We start from the raw sequence: 15,517 nt of genomic DNA on the forward strand, positions 1-15,517 counted from the left end.
CATATAGAATAAACACCCTTCCCCGCATTCAAGGAGATGAAGGCCTTTCATATGCACTAACAATGTCAATGTGTATAATGCTAAGTAACTATACAATAGCAATTACAATTTATGATTACCTTGTTTGTCTTAACGGTCAGAGATTCAGTCTACATCCATGTCAGTAGTTATGAACTCGGACTTCTTTCACTACTGGTTCATTACCAAGTTCTTTTTTACATGTATTACAGTTATTCATAATTTCTAGGCTGTCCTGTAAAGTCCTCAGAACTCACGGTTAAAAAAAAAATATATATATATATAAATATATATATATATATACACATTAACAACTTAAAAATCCCTCTAAATTATAATATTTACATGACAATGAAAGCAAAAAACTATCTAAGAATAGCCAAATGAACAATAGCCAAATGAAACACAAAATTAAAAACAAATACATGCTTAAAGCAATTATGCTAAACTAAAAAAAAAAAAAAACACATTTGGTTTGCGCCTGGGCCCACATTGCACAATAAACCTTTAGCTCGCAGGACCTGCTTGATTTATTTTTTTTAATTCCAAGGTAGTTTAGTCTGAATGTCAACGCAGTGCTAAACCGTTAATCTTGGAGTGGTGTTACCACATAATGAGGACAGGGAAGAAAATGTGCATTCAAAATCATGCAAGACCAGCTTAAAAACACATCTTATCCATTTACTCACTGACGAAAACTTAAACACCACAGTTGAAATAAAACTGAAAGAAATTTTGACTTTGGCATGATTATTTGCTTTCCTAATCTACCCGCTCCTTCCCCGTTCTTCAAGAATACAAAAGCCATTTTATTAGAGACTTACTGGACAAGTAGTCACCTGCACAGCTATAGGATAATGAGCTCAAATCAGACTATCTGAATAAGAAGGAAAACAAATGGGTCAATAAGAGTTAGAAGGTGGACTGCGATGGAAGAAGAATTAAGTAAATGGGGCAAAATTAGATTTGAGAACAGACCAAACAGCTGTGGGCCAATTGGAGAGTGAAGCGGACTAATGAGAAAGTTGGTGAAGATGGGTACTATGTGGGGGGGGGGGGGGGGAAGAGGCTGCTCAGGCAGAACAGCAGCTTTGTGAACTTTGGCTTTCCTTCCCAGGTACATCCAAGGCCAGACCAAGAACAGTAAAAGGTTGAGATTTAAAAAGCAGCCCACTGCTTAGAGGTGGGATAGGTCTGAAGGAAGAACAGCAGATTAACTGCGAAAATAGGTAATAGTGTGTTGGTAGTTCATTTACTCAATTTGAAAAAGAGCCGATTAATACAGGATGCTGTTCATGAGTTAAATTACATTACATATAGAAGGGAATAGATCTAAGAGCAAGGAATCCACTTTCATTTACATGCATGGCTATTTTGCCTAACCAAATCTTAATGCTCCTTTAAAGTTTAACTGAAGGGTGTGATGCAAGGCCTACCAAGTGTTCAAACAATTAATCATCCACCCTGAACAAATCATAAACATACTGTACAGGGCCACTGTCAAAATCTAAAAATCATATCTGAACAAGGAACTTTTTTTTCACAAGACTGGGCTCTTACACATTTTATTGCACTCAAAAAACAAAGCCCGGCAGTTTTGCAATCTGTGGAAATTGGTCAGACACTAATGATTGTTTTTCTCCACTTTTTAATCCTGTCTTAATATCTGAAACATAAAAAAGGATGAGTGCTGTAAACTGCTAGTATGCAATCCTAACTATGACTGATACCTGATGGCCACATACTACAAACTCAAACCCTAAAGTACAATACTTGGTTTAAACATTATTGATCTCACAACATTATCTTAATGTTTAGTTTTTAAGCACCATTTTGTTGTATAGAACTCGTACCTTTCTCATAATAATTATTCTAACAACACTATTTCTTTTATTACTTAATAACTATAGCTGCCATACTGGATATGTACATTGTAAATCTCCAATATGCTAAATTATCACTAACTGCTCCATCCGAACAAGCAGCCTTATACCTCACATCAGTAATCAAACCACTAAATACTGTCAGTGCTGAGATTATAACTTTGAAAAGTCTAATAAGCAGGAAATGTGACACTGGTAAAAATTTGCTCCAGCTACAAGCACACGGCCACAGCACAAGAAACAGCACAAGAAATAAGACTGACTAAAAAATGGTAGTACTTACCATCAAAAATAATATTAGGTCTTTACTGGTCTTAAAAGCAAAAAAGCAGCCAATTTGACGGATGAGCGCATTTTGCCACAATCTCTGTCTCAATTACCAACACTTATGTCAGATGTAGAATTTACCCAAGGCCTGTATGAATGGCAGAAATGTGCAAAACCACTTATTATTACTATGAATTTGTCTTTCTCCACAGTAAAAAGACTTTTATTGCAGAGAACTCCTCCCATAAAACAATGGAACATGGGGTTGTTCCCCTTCTTTTGGGAACGAATGCTTTCCTGCTTTTTGAAGGAGTAGTTTTACTGTCTCCAAGGTGACTAAACACCTTTAAAAAGTTTGTGAGCTCCCAGAAATTTTAGGTTTTGAGGGAGTTCACTAACATTTTGCTGGACGAATGATTCCTTGTCCTTTTCATGATTGAAGACTTGGTCCAACGGATAGTCAGCAAAACATGCAGACTGCTTGCAGTAGCAAAACGGATGTGCAGGTCTAATACTTTACTGAGTCAAATTCAAGGAATTTCCACCAGTCGATACTGTTTTTGGGGATGCAAGCTTCACTAGTGTCACACAAAAATAAAAACTTCAGGAAACGGGCCTATAAGAATATTTTTGTCCTACCAGTAATGAGGAATTGCCTGGTAGAGTGTTAATTAAGCCCATGCCGTCTCTCACCTGGGATAAGGCCCAGAACGTGATAAGCAATATCATAAATATAACAGAAGACATTTACTCAACATGTGTTTGGGACATCGAGGATGGTCCCCCAAATTCACCTAGCCCACAATTTAATACTTATTTGGTTAATGTTTCCTCACATCTGTCTGTGCATAGTTATGCAAAACAAAAATGGCTTGTGTGCTCCTCCTTTACTGCCAATACTCACACAAACACATATCCATTTATGCTTCCCAATAGTCTCTCAAAACGAATATCTGAATTTACAAAGCATTTTCAAGGCAAAAATGTACTTAAACCTCAGGGGGAAACAAACTGTTTACAATACTCAAGACTTTAAACGATACAGCAGTCATTCAAGCACATTATTTTAATGAGAACTGGAAAAATATTTTCTTTCAAGTATAAAAAAAATTTATAGTAAAATATTGCTCATAATAAATATGAAAATGTGTACTAAGTATTTTGAATACTGTTTTCTCTGTGTAAGGAGTCCTCAAAATTGATTTTAAAATCTGAGAAAGGTGCTTTACTTCTTAACGAAGTAACAACAGTGTCTGCAACGTCCACATTTTTTCTTCTTCTTAACAGTGACAGGATGCTGTTCCATTGAAATGAATTTTCAAATAGTGCCTTTGTCTAGTGGACAAGGGTATGGTTACAACTGAACACTCAACACTTTTTACAGAGAAAAGCAAACTGTTCAACTGAATCAGCCATGATTATCCAGTGTGACATTCTTACTACCTCTGGGAATTTGAATCCCCACAACTGCTGGCTAGGGATTTACGAAGTGAAACCATTCCCCGGAATAGACCGGAAACTTTGCCCCTATCAACAAAGAAAGACATTTCCTGTCTTTGTCGGGGGGGGGGGGGGAGGGGGGGGGGGGAAGATTTCCTTCACCAAGCCATTTCCTTGCAGTAGGTTGTCCCATCCAAACAGACGGGAACTTGAAATGGCAGGCAAAGCTGAAAATCATTCACTGAAAGGGACGGCTTTTGATGCAGTAAAAAAAAAAGAAAACAGTTTCCTGGGGGGAAAAAAACACTACTTGAATCCTGGTTTTACAATATAAATGTGTAAAAGTTTAAAAATCGCAAAACAGGTTCTAAAAATGTTATGTTCGTGAGCAGAGCTGTGTGACACAAAACAGCAGATTAAAGCAAATCTATGTTCAGTTACTGATCGGGGAGTTTGTCTTCATTCCAGCTCGTCCCATTTGAAGACATGGAAGCTTAGAACTGTTTTTCAGCAGCTGCTCAATCGCAATGTGGCGTACATGGAGCTCCGAGGACAAAGAATCTTTCTCTTGTACTTCACGTGTCAGGTCGTCAAATACATCTAAAATGTAAAAAATTAAATTACTATTTTAGAATTTCTCTATTATATTTAAACATTTTCCAGATTTTTTTTATACATTCCCATATCTGTCTGCTATCCATTTTTAGGTCCCCACTATCCCAGTTTTTCATTTATTATTAAACAATCTGAATAGTCAAGAAGATAAAGTTACTAACCTTTGTAAACAATCATTCTGGTGGATAATTAATATCCCTGCAAATTCTTCAAGTTAAGAATCTTCCCACAGAATCCTCACCTTATAATTTATCCTTTCATCCATCCCACAGATTCCTTATCTTATGAATTATCATTCTTGGATTCAGTCTAGTCCGGAAAAGCTTTACTTCAGCAATAGCTATCCAGCATCACTAGGTGATGCCATGCAACTCCAGTAGACACTCATTCTTTAGACATGCGAGCACTGGAGTACACAATTGCCAAACAGTGCTCTGGGGTCAGTTCCTGATCTGTGCGGACAGGAACAATTTAAGTTACAACAGTAGCAACTACACAACATACTAAGTTTGCATGTCTTGTGTCTTATGAGGACAATGTGAGGGATCTGTGGGAAGGTTAGGTATTCACCAGAAATTTGGTTTCGGATGGTAAGTAACTTTCCTCTAATGTACATCTTACTGCTGATTACACACCATTTGAAGGAGTCCCAAAATATTAGCTCCACAGGAGGTGGGATGGAGTGCTGGTTAACCAAGAAAATCATGCAACACAGCTTGGGCAAAGTACCTGTCACTGCATGCCTGTCAGGAAGAAGTGAAAGCAAAATTATGTAAAGATGACCTTTAACACCGGGTAGATGTCAACATCTGGGACGAATATGGAGAGAAATGCGGAGGCTGCCATGGCTTTAGTAGATGGTAACTAATGCCCTCCAGGGGTGGTCTCTCTTGGCAAAGGCTAGGAGATCTTGATACAGAAGATGACCCAATGTGAAACGGTGCATTTAGTCACCACCTTACCCTGTTTGGCTCTAGCACTGCCTACAAGCAAGTGATCATCTTGTGTCCTGATAAGTGCAATTGATTTAGTAAGACACCGCATGTCTGAGGTGCAGCATATATTATTGTTCCTCTGCCTTTGTAGGATGGAGAAGAGGGAAGAAAGAAGAGTAATGGACTTTACCAAATGAAATAAAGAAACAGCTAGGGTAAGAAGGATGAGCAAGAGTAAAGAACCAAATTATCCTGATAGAAAACTGTGAACGGTAGACACACTGATAAAGCCTGAAGTTCTTGGACAATATGCATCATAGCTAATGCCAAAGACAAAACTGTCTGCAGGGTAAGAACTTGAACGGTGCAAATGTGCATGGGCTCAAATGGGGAAGCATCACAAATTCATAGCGAGATTCAAATCCCACTAAGGAACAATAAATCGAGTGGTAGTAAACAAATGAATTAGACATTTGTAAGAACGCACTACTAGTGGTGATTCATACAGGGACGGTTGGTCAGGTATACACATGAGTCAGACAGGGCCGCCGCATAGCCAACAACTCTAGCTACCACTGAACCCTGCTTCAAAAGGGCCAATGCAAATCGCAAGACACTGGAAAGTAGAGATTTGAGTAGGTTGATGTATTCCAAATCACACTACTTAAACTCAGTTCAGTGACATGCTGAGAGGGATTTGGTAGTGGGTTCCTTGGGGCCAAAATGACATATGTAACCCTTTCTCAGAGGTCATTTTGGTAAAACCATGAACTGATAGTTGTGAGATCCCACCACGACCCTCAGGTACAACCTGTGGGAAGGAAGCTGGAAATAAAAATGCTGAAGATCTATGGACACCAGCCAGTCTCCTGCATTCAGTGGCAGAAGCACTTTGTGTAAGGAAAGCACCTTGAATTTGTCCTGTCCAATGTACAGCTTCAGAAAGAAATGGTTCAGGATGACCTTGTCTGCTGCTGCTGGGACTGCGCCACCATGAAATATCTGATACTGTTGTTTGAACTGTCACGCTCGGACCAACACTCGAGCAATAGCTCCAATTTATTTGAAGAGCTCCAGGGAGTAGTCAGGTGGTGGACAGGCTGCCAGAAGTAAAGGCTTTACGGTCCATCCTAGGAGACTATGTAGAGGAGACATTCAGATTCTGCTACAGGGAAGATAACTAGACAACAAAACTTCCTGGATACGAGTAAAAAAATAAAAGTGGGGATCCCCAGGAGCAAGAGGATAACATCTGACAGTCAGTCTGTAGACTGACAGCCCTAGAAAGCGTTTCTCCCATGCAGATGCAGCTGGATCCTAAAGAGCTTCAGTGAATTGAAGCCAGGGCTCTGCATTTGAGGAGGAAGGTTGTAGAATCTCCGTAAAAGGGTTACACTTTGCCGCCACAGAATGGTCTTCAAAAGCTCCACATTTATCTGCTTTTGGGAGACATACTGTGCCTTTCCTTATTCTCTTTACATTGCAAGGTTTCTTTGTGGTGCAAGCAGTAGCTACACTACCTCCTAGCTTCACTGCTGCCATGCTGCCTAAGAAGGAGTCTGATATACACAAAGAGATGGCTGAGGCTCTTGCAAGCAGCATCTAGAAACGTTTGCTCCCTTCACTCTGCTGATCAATCCCAATATATGCATATGTCATTAGAAAAAGAAAAAAAAACAAGCATTTGCAATGAAATAGGCCTCGCATTTGCGAGAGATAGAGCTATTGGGATTGTAAATGACCATGTCTTTTACCCATGTGTTTTGGTTTGGAGTGGATGAATAAACAAGGATTTGCAATGCAGTCGGTTTTGCATTTGAGAAAGTTAGAGCTCTTGGCATTGAAAATTACAATGTTTTTAACTTTTGTTGAGTGATATTTGCATAGCACTATTGCCATTTGTATCACCTCGCTGTGCTGGAGTACCAGAAAATGAGAAATAGGTTATGAGGGCGGGGACACAAAAGTAATAAGTTGGCTGAAAAAAAAGTAACAACATCCTGGAGATAGCTAACACTCCTAAGGAATGCAAGATTAAGCAAAGCATGTGAAATGTAAGCAGGAAACACAGTTACCTTAACGCTTTTAATCTTATTATTCAGATATGATGAGAATTTTTGCCTCCAAAGTTAAAAACATGACTATAGGGACGTAATGGACCGGTTTCAATGTCCATTACTTATATCCTTACAAAACGCAAGCAGTATAGTTTAAAAAGACCACAACCTTGAACACACCCGGTACATACTTTATAAACTAAACTAAGGAAAACTGCTGATAAGCAGGGGAGAGGAGTTGGCCTAACGGCTAGGGCGGTCGGTCTCGAATCTGGGGAACCAGGTTCGAGTCTAGGCAATGACCCTGAACATCCTGTGATTCTGGGCAAATCACTTAATCTCCCTGTTCCTAACAAAAATGAATGTGTCCTCATATAACGCAACTGGTGCTATGTAAAGCGCTCTGATACCCGATACCGGGTCAAGTTTGCGCTATATAAAATTCCGTAAAAATAAAAAATAAAGAATCACATTAAAGGCTTTCCACTTTACGCATTAGCCAGGTATTGCAGAACCTCCCAGAATGGTGCATTTCCCCAAGCGGGGAAAACAATGTTGTTCAAAGAAAGAGGAAAAAACGAAAGTAGCGGCTTCACTGGCAAACTCTGTATAGTGGCGCTAATGTGTGAGGTTGTGAATAAAAACAAATCTGGCCATTTTGTGACCACTTTGTATTGCTTTATTTAGCTATTTAGGTGTTTTGCATTTTGAACCTTTTTTTCTCTCAGTCCCGAGGCTGCTTTTTGGAATAGAAAAATGTCAGAAAAAGACGACATTTGCAGACAAGCAGCTTCTTTCATTTTTGAATCCATTTCACAGGGGAACAAATAAAGGAAACGAGAGGAAAGAGAGGGTAAGAGCTGTTTGTTGAAGTCCTGGTTTTAGCAAGTGAGGAGAAGTGAGAAAGAGGGAATAAGAGGAAGAAAGAAAGGGGTTGGCCACTCTAGCTTATTTATTTATTTTTTTATATTTTTATATTTTGAATCTTTTTTCTCTCCGTCCCAAAGCAGTACTTTCGAATAGAAAAATGTCTGAAAAAGACATTTTCAGCCCAAGTTTATTTTTTATTTTTTGGTCCATTTCACAGGGAAACAAATAAAGGAAAGGAAAGAGGGGGTAAGAGCCATTTTTTGAAGTCATAGTTTTCAGCAAGTGAGGAGGAGCGAGAGACAGCAGGAGGAGGAAGAGGAAAAAATGGAGGGGCAGCAGCAGAGCAGGAGAATTGTAAACTATCGCTCAAAGAAAGAAGAGAAAACTAAAGTAGAGCTTCACTGGCAAACTTTGTAAAGTGGTGCTAATGTGTTTGGTTGTGAATAAAACCAATATGTGCACTTTTCGTAGTTTGAACATTTTATTTTTCTCTCCGTTCCGAGGAACTATGAAATAGAAAAATGTCAGAAAAAGACGACATTTGCAGCCAAAGTGTATCTTTCTTTTTTCTAATCAATTTCACGGGGGAGCAAATCATGGAAAACGTGCATTTTAAATTTGTAATTGTGCTCTGACTGCAACTCTGATTGCATTTTTATTAAAAAAACGCTATCTGTGCCATTTTGGGGAATCGTAAGGGGGGCTTGGCACTCACCGGATAACTCGAGGAAGCCTGGGCTCAGTCATCACTCCTGCCCGCCCTGGTCCAACGCGGTAGACAGTACAGTTGCGCGGAGGGCGGGTCAGGGAGAGCCAGGCACTTCCGCCCTACCACTGGAGCGGTAAGCGCTCTGGAACTCCAGGGCTATTTAGCCTTCGTCTGACTTCGAGCGCGCAGGGTTCGCGCGCAGGGAAGCGCAGAAGAGTAGCCAAAGAGTAGCCCGTCTGCGCCCATCCGCGACTGGACGCGGCCAGGGGCCATGGACTCCGTCCAGGTCAGTGTAGATCCTGCTGTAGTTAGTCGCATCAGCTATCAGCCCAGGAATTATTGAAATTTCAGTCAGCCCCCTTACAAGGCTGCGCCCGAGACTCCTGGCCATGTCTGGAGGGTCCCATTTCGTGCATATACTGTCGGTTTCAGGCTTCCCACCTATTTACCTCGGTTGGGTGCTATAGGGGGGAATCACATTTGTTGACTGGTTGGAAGAGCCTATTATGCAACACCCGCTCCCTACCGAAACATCATACTGAAATTTGGGATCTCATTTCCACCTCACAGCCTGAGTTATGTTTTTTGACCGAGACTTGGCTGAAACCTCATACGGTCCCTGCTATTACCCTGGGCATCCCTGCAGGATATAAAATGATAAGGCTGGATCGACCTGTCAAAATGGGTGGTGGCATTGCCATCATTCATAAGGAGGGGATCAATGTCTCTATACTGGAACAAATGAGTAATCCCTCGATGGAAGTTATGATCTTTAGGATCAATACTCAGTCTAAAACTCACTGGAAGGGGGCATTGATCTATCGTCCTCCAGGGCCGAGTGCCAACTTTGCACTCTCCCTAGTTGAAGTATTGGCCCCGTATTTTAAAGTTGGAAATTATTTTTTACTTCTAGGAGACTTTAATGTACATGGGGACCTCCCCAAAAACCCAGAGACCTTATCTTGTTTGGCGGACCTATCTTTATTAGGACTCACAACACAACAAAGTCCCTACTCACTTAGCAGGTCATACATTGGATATGATATTTTCTAATTCCTCCAAGGTCGCATGTCGACCTTCCATTCAGGTGAATTTGTCAGACCATTTTATAATTAAATTTTCCTTATTGGGTTTGGATAAACCTAGCAAACGGCCCCCCTCCTTCCTTTTGGCATAGACAATGGCATAAAGTGACATTAGATGATTTTCAGAAGGCATTAGTTGAGCCCCTTATTACAGCCTCTGACAATATTGAATCGGCCCTATCTAAGTTCAACTCTGCTATATTAACTGCGGTTGACTCTTCGGCCCCCATGAAATTATGTAAACAGCGCCCCCCACATCCTGTCAGGAGGCGTGGTATACTGATCAATTAAGGTCAGATAAACAGGCTTGTAGAATGTTAGAAAAAGCCTGGAGAAAAACGCATTCTGAGGAAGATAAAAAGAGTTACTATACTACCTTGTCTATATATCACAAAAACATTAGACTGGCCCGAAAAAAACATATTGCCTCGCAATTAACAGAGGCTGGCAATTCCTCCAAGGTACTATATCGGATTCTACAAGCCTTCACTAAACCTATGGCTTGCGAAAGTCTGGATGTATCCTCACAATCACTATGTGATGACATCTCCCTCTTTTTTAGAAATAAAATAGAGTTGATATATGATAAAATCACCAAGACTACAAACCTTAGGGATTGCCACCCCTACACCCCTTTATCACTCCCAGACCATTGATACTGTCACGCTCACTGCCTTCCCAGCAGTCAGTCAGAGCGATATTGAGACACTAATAGGTCAAATTAAGAAAGGGTCCCCTTTAGATCTCATCCCTGCCAGAATTGTTTCCTCATTAGGCAATTCTCTTTGTCCTATGATTCAGACTCTGGTGAATCTCTCTCTTGCCGCGGGCCAGGTACCACAGGAATGGAAGAAAGCTCTTGTAAATCCTATCCATAAGAATTCTGCTCTTCCCTGGACGGATTTATCCAACCTCCGCCCCATATCTCTTCTCCCACACCTGAGCAAGATTACAGAAAAGCATATTAACACCCATCTGTCGAATTTCATCGAGCTGATTGGAGGTTTAGATCAATCCCAGTCCGGATTCAGGCCCAACTATAGCACGGAATCGGCGCTCCTCTCTGTGACTGATACCATCAGAATGTCACAGGATAAGGGGAGCTCTGTGATTTTGGTGCTATTGGACCTGTCCGCAGCCTTCGACACGATATCGCATGAAATCTTGCTCAGTCGCTTGCAGGAGGTTGGGGTGAGAGGTTTGGCTCTGTCCTGGCTGAAGAGTTTTCTATCGGGCCGCTCGCAGAGTGTCAGTTTGGGCTCTTTTCGCTCGGCACCTGTGGAGCTTACCAAGGGGGTGCCACAGTGCTCGTGTTTGAGTCCTACACTTTTTAATGTGTATGTGGCCCCCTTGGCTGATCTTATGAGATCGTATGGATTTATTCCTGTGTCATACGCTGACGACACTCAGCTGCTCTTCCCTTTTCAGACCCTGACTGCTGCAGTTAAGCACTCCTTTTCTGAGGGTATGAGGGCTGTGTCTCGATGGATGGCCTCGAATTTCCTACAATGTAATGTAGGGAAAACTGAGGTCATGTTGTTAGAGGAGGCCAGTCCTAAGCAGACAGTAAAGAACATGGGTGTTCGTTTGGACCAAGGGCTGTCTTTAAAGGAACATGTCAACCAAACAACTGGGTCCTGTTTTCATGTTATTGGACTCCTTAGACGTGTGTTTCCTCTACTGCCAGACGCTTCTAGAAAGACCCTTGTCCAGGCTCTAGTGCTTAGCCGCCTGGACTACTGCAATGGGCTACTAATATCAGCAAATGACAACTTGCTAGGTAGGCTCCAGGTGGCTCAGAACACCGCTGCAAGGTTAGTTCTTAATGCTCCGCCCAGAACCCCCTCCCGTCCGCTTTTGGAAAAGCTTCATTGGCTACCTATTCAACAACGGGTCAAATTTAAAACTTGCTGCATTAGCCATAAGAGTATCTATGGCTCAGGCCCTTTGTATCTGGCTGAGAAGTTTGTTCCTTACAATCCTGTACGTACCCTCCGCTCCAGCAACCAACATCTCTTACAGGTTCCGCCTATTAGAAGGGCGAGACTGGGCGGAAGAGCTCTCTCATTTCTGGGCCCCAGTCTCTGGAACAGACTGCCTGCTACTCTTAGGTCATGCACTAATCATCTAGCTTTTAGAAAATTGTTGAAGACCTTTCTGTTTTAAATATAGCGTCTCCCTTTTTGTTGGTCTGATGGTTGAACTAAGCGCAGAGATACTCCTTCGGGAGTCTAGCGCTATACAAGCCTATAAAATAAATAAATAAATAAATAAATAAATAAAGGAAAGGGAGGGTAAGAGCCGTTTGTTGAAGTCATGTTTTTCAGCAACTGAGCCAAGGAGTAAACCTAATGCCGTCACCTGTCCTCGTTACAAAATGTTAGCGTGTCGAGCTACGACTTTGGAACTGGAGAACTGGGGGCTATGTAAAGCACTCCAAAACCTTCCGGTCAGGTTCGCACTACAAGCCATCGCCCAAAGAAAAAAGCAGTGTGCACAAATACTCATGAATTAAAGCAGGTGGAAAACCACATGTACCAGGGGCAGCCCGCAGGGAGGATCTAAAACAACAAAAAATGGGAATAATTAGACATGCTGACCAACCAGAAGCATGCATTTATAAAAGGCATGAAAGGGACCAAATGAAAAAAAGAAGAGGGACTTCAACCCACAGTGTACATAACAGCATGCCTAGAATCGCATGCGCTGTCTAGGCTCGACCTAAAAAGCGACCCTGACAAAAATGAGATTAGCAGAAAAAGTACATTTATTTTTTTAGGCTTTTGGCAATTGTGGAATGGATTTACTTGCAATAAAGGACTTTGTGGCACCTCAAAAAGGCTAACTAAGCAAGGGTAATTAAGCAAAGGGCATAAGCTAGTAGACAATCACAAGTATGAATAAGGCAATTATTGACAACCCCTAAGCCTGGATTTCTCACTGTCCAGCAGCATGTTTTTTTTATATGAGCCAGGAACAATCATGGAGTCTATATAGTCCAGGATTCAGAACCACATCAGTGATGCCCCCGGGACTCAACAAATCCAAACTAATCTCTAAACAAGCAATATATGCGGCATTCATTTGGAGTTCTGACTAAAAAGTAAAAAATAAAAGCTTCAGTAGTTAAAATAAAAAAAGCATTGGCATAGCCAAAAGGTCTCCCCTGTTGGCCTTGCCAATGCTATTTGTTGTGCAGCATCGGTAAAAAAAAAAAAAGATAAAGAAAAACAAGAGGCAGTGGAGAAGAGGGACAGAGCAATAGAGGGTACACACCCACGAGGGAGACCGTAATAAAGTGCAAAGACAGAGAAGGTGTCGGGGGGGAAAAGCACACGAGAGAGAGAGAGAGCATCATAGGAGGGTTAGAGCAACATGGGACATGGGGGGGCGGGTATTTGGCAGATAAAAGCACATGAGGGAGAGAGCTGGAAAACATATGCACTGTAATTAAATGCAAAAAAAAAGAAAGATAGTTCCTTGTATGGGAACAGTGGAAGAATATAAGTCATCCAGTCAAAAGGATGATGAAGAGGCAATAATACTCCAGGTGAGAGGCAAACGCAGAAAGCAAGCGGAATGCACGGGCTGTAAGCTAAACTTAACTTTTTTGGTAAGCCCACAAAAAGTGTTTGGTAATCCGAAGGCAAAACCTAAAAACATCTGTTTTCTTTATATAGTTGGAAACAAAATGTAGATAAGGATTCTTCTTGAAAAGAATAATAATAAGCATGGCTTAAGCAGGGTGTACTAGTTAGAATATTTTGAGAACTGAAAACACAAAGAAAATGGTGAAACGTTGAGGTTTATGCATATAAACAATACTGTAAAATGCTCCAAAATTACTTTCACCATTGTAAAAGGTACTGAAATAGGCCTTTTACACCAAAGAATAGTCAATGCTGGGGAAAGAAAGCTGCACTTTTTACAAGGTGGAAGGATAGAAACTATAATGCTAGGGCGTTCTTAACTTATTGCCACATAACAATTATTTCTGACTTCTACTGATATTAGTAGTTAGTTCTTCTGTGGTAAGTGTGCAGTATATGAATGATATGTTAGAGTAACCAAGAGACCGATACTAGACATCAAAGGTGTACTTCCACACAATCATTAAGTGCTTATTTCAGGAACAAATGACATTTTTAACAAAAAGCCTTCCGATCATATTTTTAGATCACATTCTACAAATTCTACAGATTAAGGTGGTTACTAATCCATACAAGAGGTATGTTACCATATCTAACAGCCTCTACTCTTGAGCGTACTCTGTTTATCGTAATGTTTATCTTTAAGATTCCCTACATTTTATTTACAAATCTTGATTGGTAATGAAGCCACTCTACAGATTCTTTTTAGTAAAATGCATTTTCCTACTTACCCTGGATTTGTTGCAGGAGTTTTCCATTCAGCTGCTCTAAATCTTTGTTACTCATGGAATCCACTGAAAAGGAAAGGCATATTCATCACTCAACACAATAGGCACAGGAAATTAGGAACATCCTGAACATGTACTAGATTCAAAACCTATTTTTAAAGTACCATACAAAATATTCTAATTGTTTCACCAAAACTACACCACCTCTCACACAACAATTACTACTTATATATACAATTGTATCAAGTGCATTTTATTCAAAGGGGCCAAGAGTGATTTTTCTGCGAGTCAACTTACACAATAATAATCCTGTGCAGTGGGACTGACTTTCAAAATAACCAATTACTTATCTTTGGCAATGAGGTTTCCGGTGGATACTCTAACTATATATTCTTCATTTTTAGAATATTTCCAGATACTAGAATGGATTGGGAAATTTTTCCAGAAATGCTCCTTGTGCACTAGTAGATGGCGCCCTATAGCTCCATGCTGACTTCTCACTGTCTCAGAAGTGACGAGCAGAGCTGCATATAAGCACCAACTCTGGGCGCTCACGTAAGTTTTGTAAACCTTTTCCTTCCATGCCCTCAGGTGCAATAGCACTTCAAACAAACTGAAGGTGACAATGTGTCAAAATCTAACTTTGAAACTTATTATGTTAGGTTATGTTGTAAGTTTTGAATAGCGCGCAGCTGCCCCAGCGCTAGCGGACGTAAACTTGGAGGGCTGCTATTATGATGGTCGCTTATGACTATCACAGAGATACCCCTACTACAGAACTGGAGTTACAGGTAAGAAACTACTCATTTTGTAGTAGGGGATCTCTGTGTATAGTCATAATCTGTGAATAGAATGGCAAGCCCATCCCAAACAACCAACCCAGCGGTGGAAGAAACCTAGAAGAAAAATCCTTACTGAGAAAATAAATTCCTCAGCGAAGCCTGCCCAACTTGCGCATCTGTCCTGGCATCGGAATCCAGGCAGTAATGCTTAGCAAAGGTATGGACAGATTTCCACGTAGCCGCCCTACATATATCTGCAATGAGGGGAACGAAACAAAGAAATTGGATCCGGCAACTTCAAAAAAGCAAAAGACCAAATATGTACCTTTAACTGTGCCCAAAGCAAAGCAGTGCCAAGCTAAGGACAACACAAACAAGCATTGACAAAGCCAATAGGTCTTGCCTATGCAATGTGTTTTAGCCATGTTGTACACTAGTGTTGCTGCTGTTTAGAATGGCTAAACGTTAGTGCCATGGG

The 15,517-nt window shown here is 40.9% G+C and overlaps 1 protein-coding gene across 2 annotated transcripts in view; it reads right to left on the reverse strand.

Annotated features, from left to right (window-relative positions):
- Positions 1 to 3,740: 3,740 nt before the first annotated feature.
- Positions 3,741 to 15,517, reverse strand: part of C8H21orf91 (chromosome 8 C21orf91 homolog) — a 90,089-nt gene continuing 78,312 nt past the window's right edge. Inside the window, exons 4-5 of one of the 2 annotated variants that reach the window (XM_078658358.1) lie at positions 14,261 to 14,323; positions 3,741 to 4,208 (exon numbers count right to left, since the gene is read on the reverse strand). In XM_078658358.1, the coding sequence (XP_078514484.1) occupies positions 4,042 to 4,208; positions 14,261 to 14,323 (230 nt within the window). In that variant the 3' untranslated portion in view covers positions 3,741 to 4,041. The remainder of the gene's footprint in view (positions 4,209 to 14,260; positions 14,324 to 15,517) is intronic. The other variant, XM_078658359.1, reaches the window with a different exon arrangement.

The sequence above is a fragment of the Lissotriton helveticus genome, chromosome 8 (assembly GCF_964261635.1).
Source record: "Lissotriton helveticus chromosome 8, aLisHel1.1, whole genome shotgun sequence".
Taxonomy (NCBI): Eukaryota; Metazoa; Chordata; class Amphibia; order Caudata; family Salamandridae; genus Lissotriton; species Lissotriton helveticus.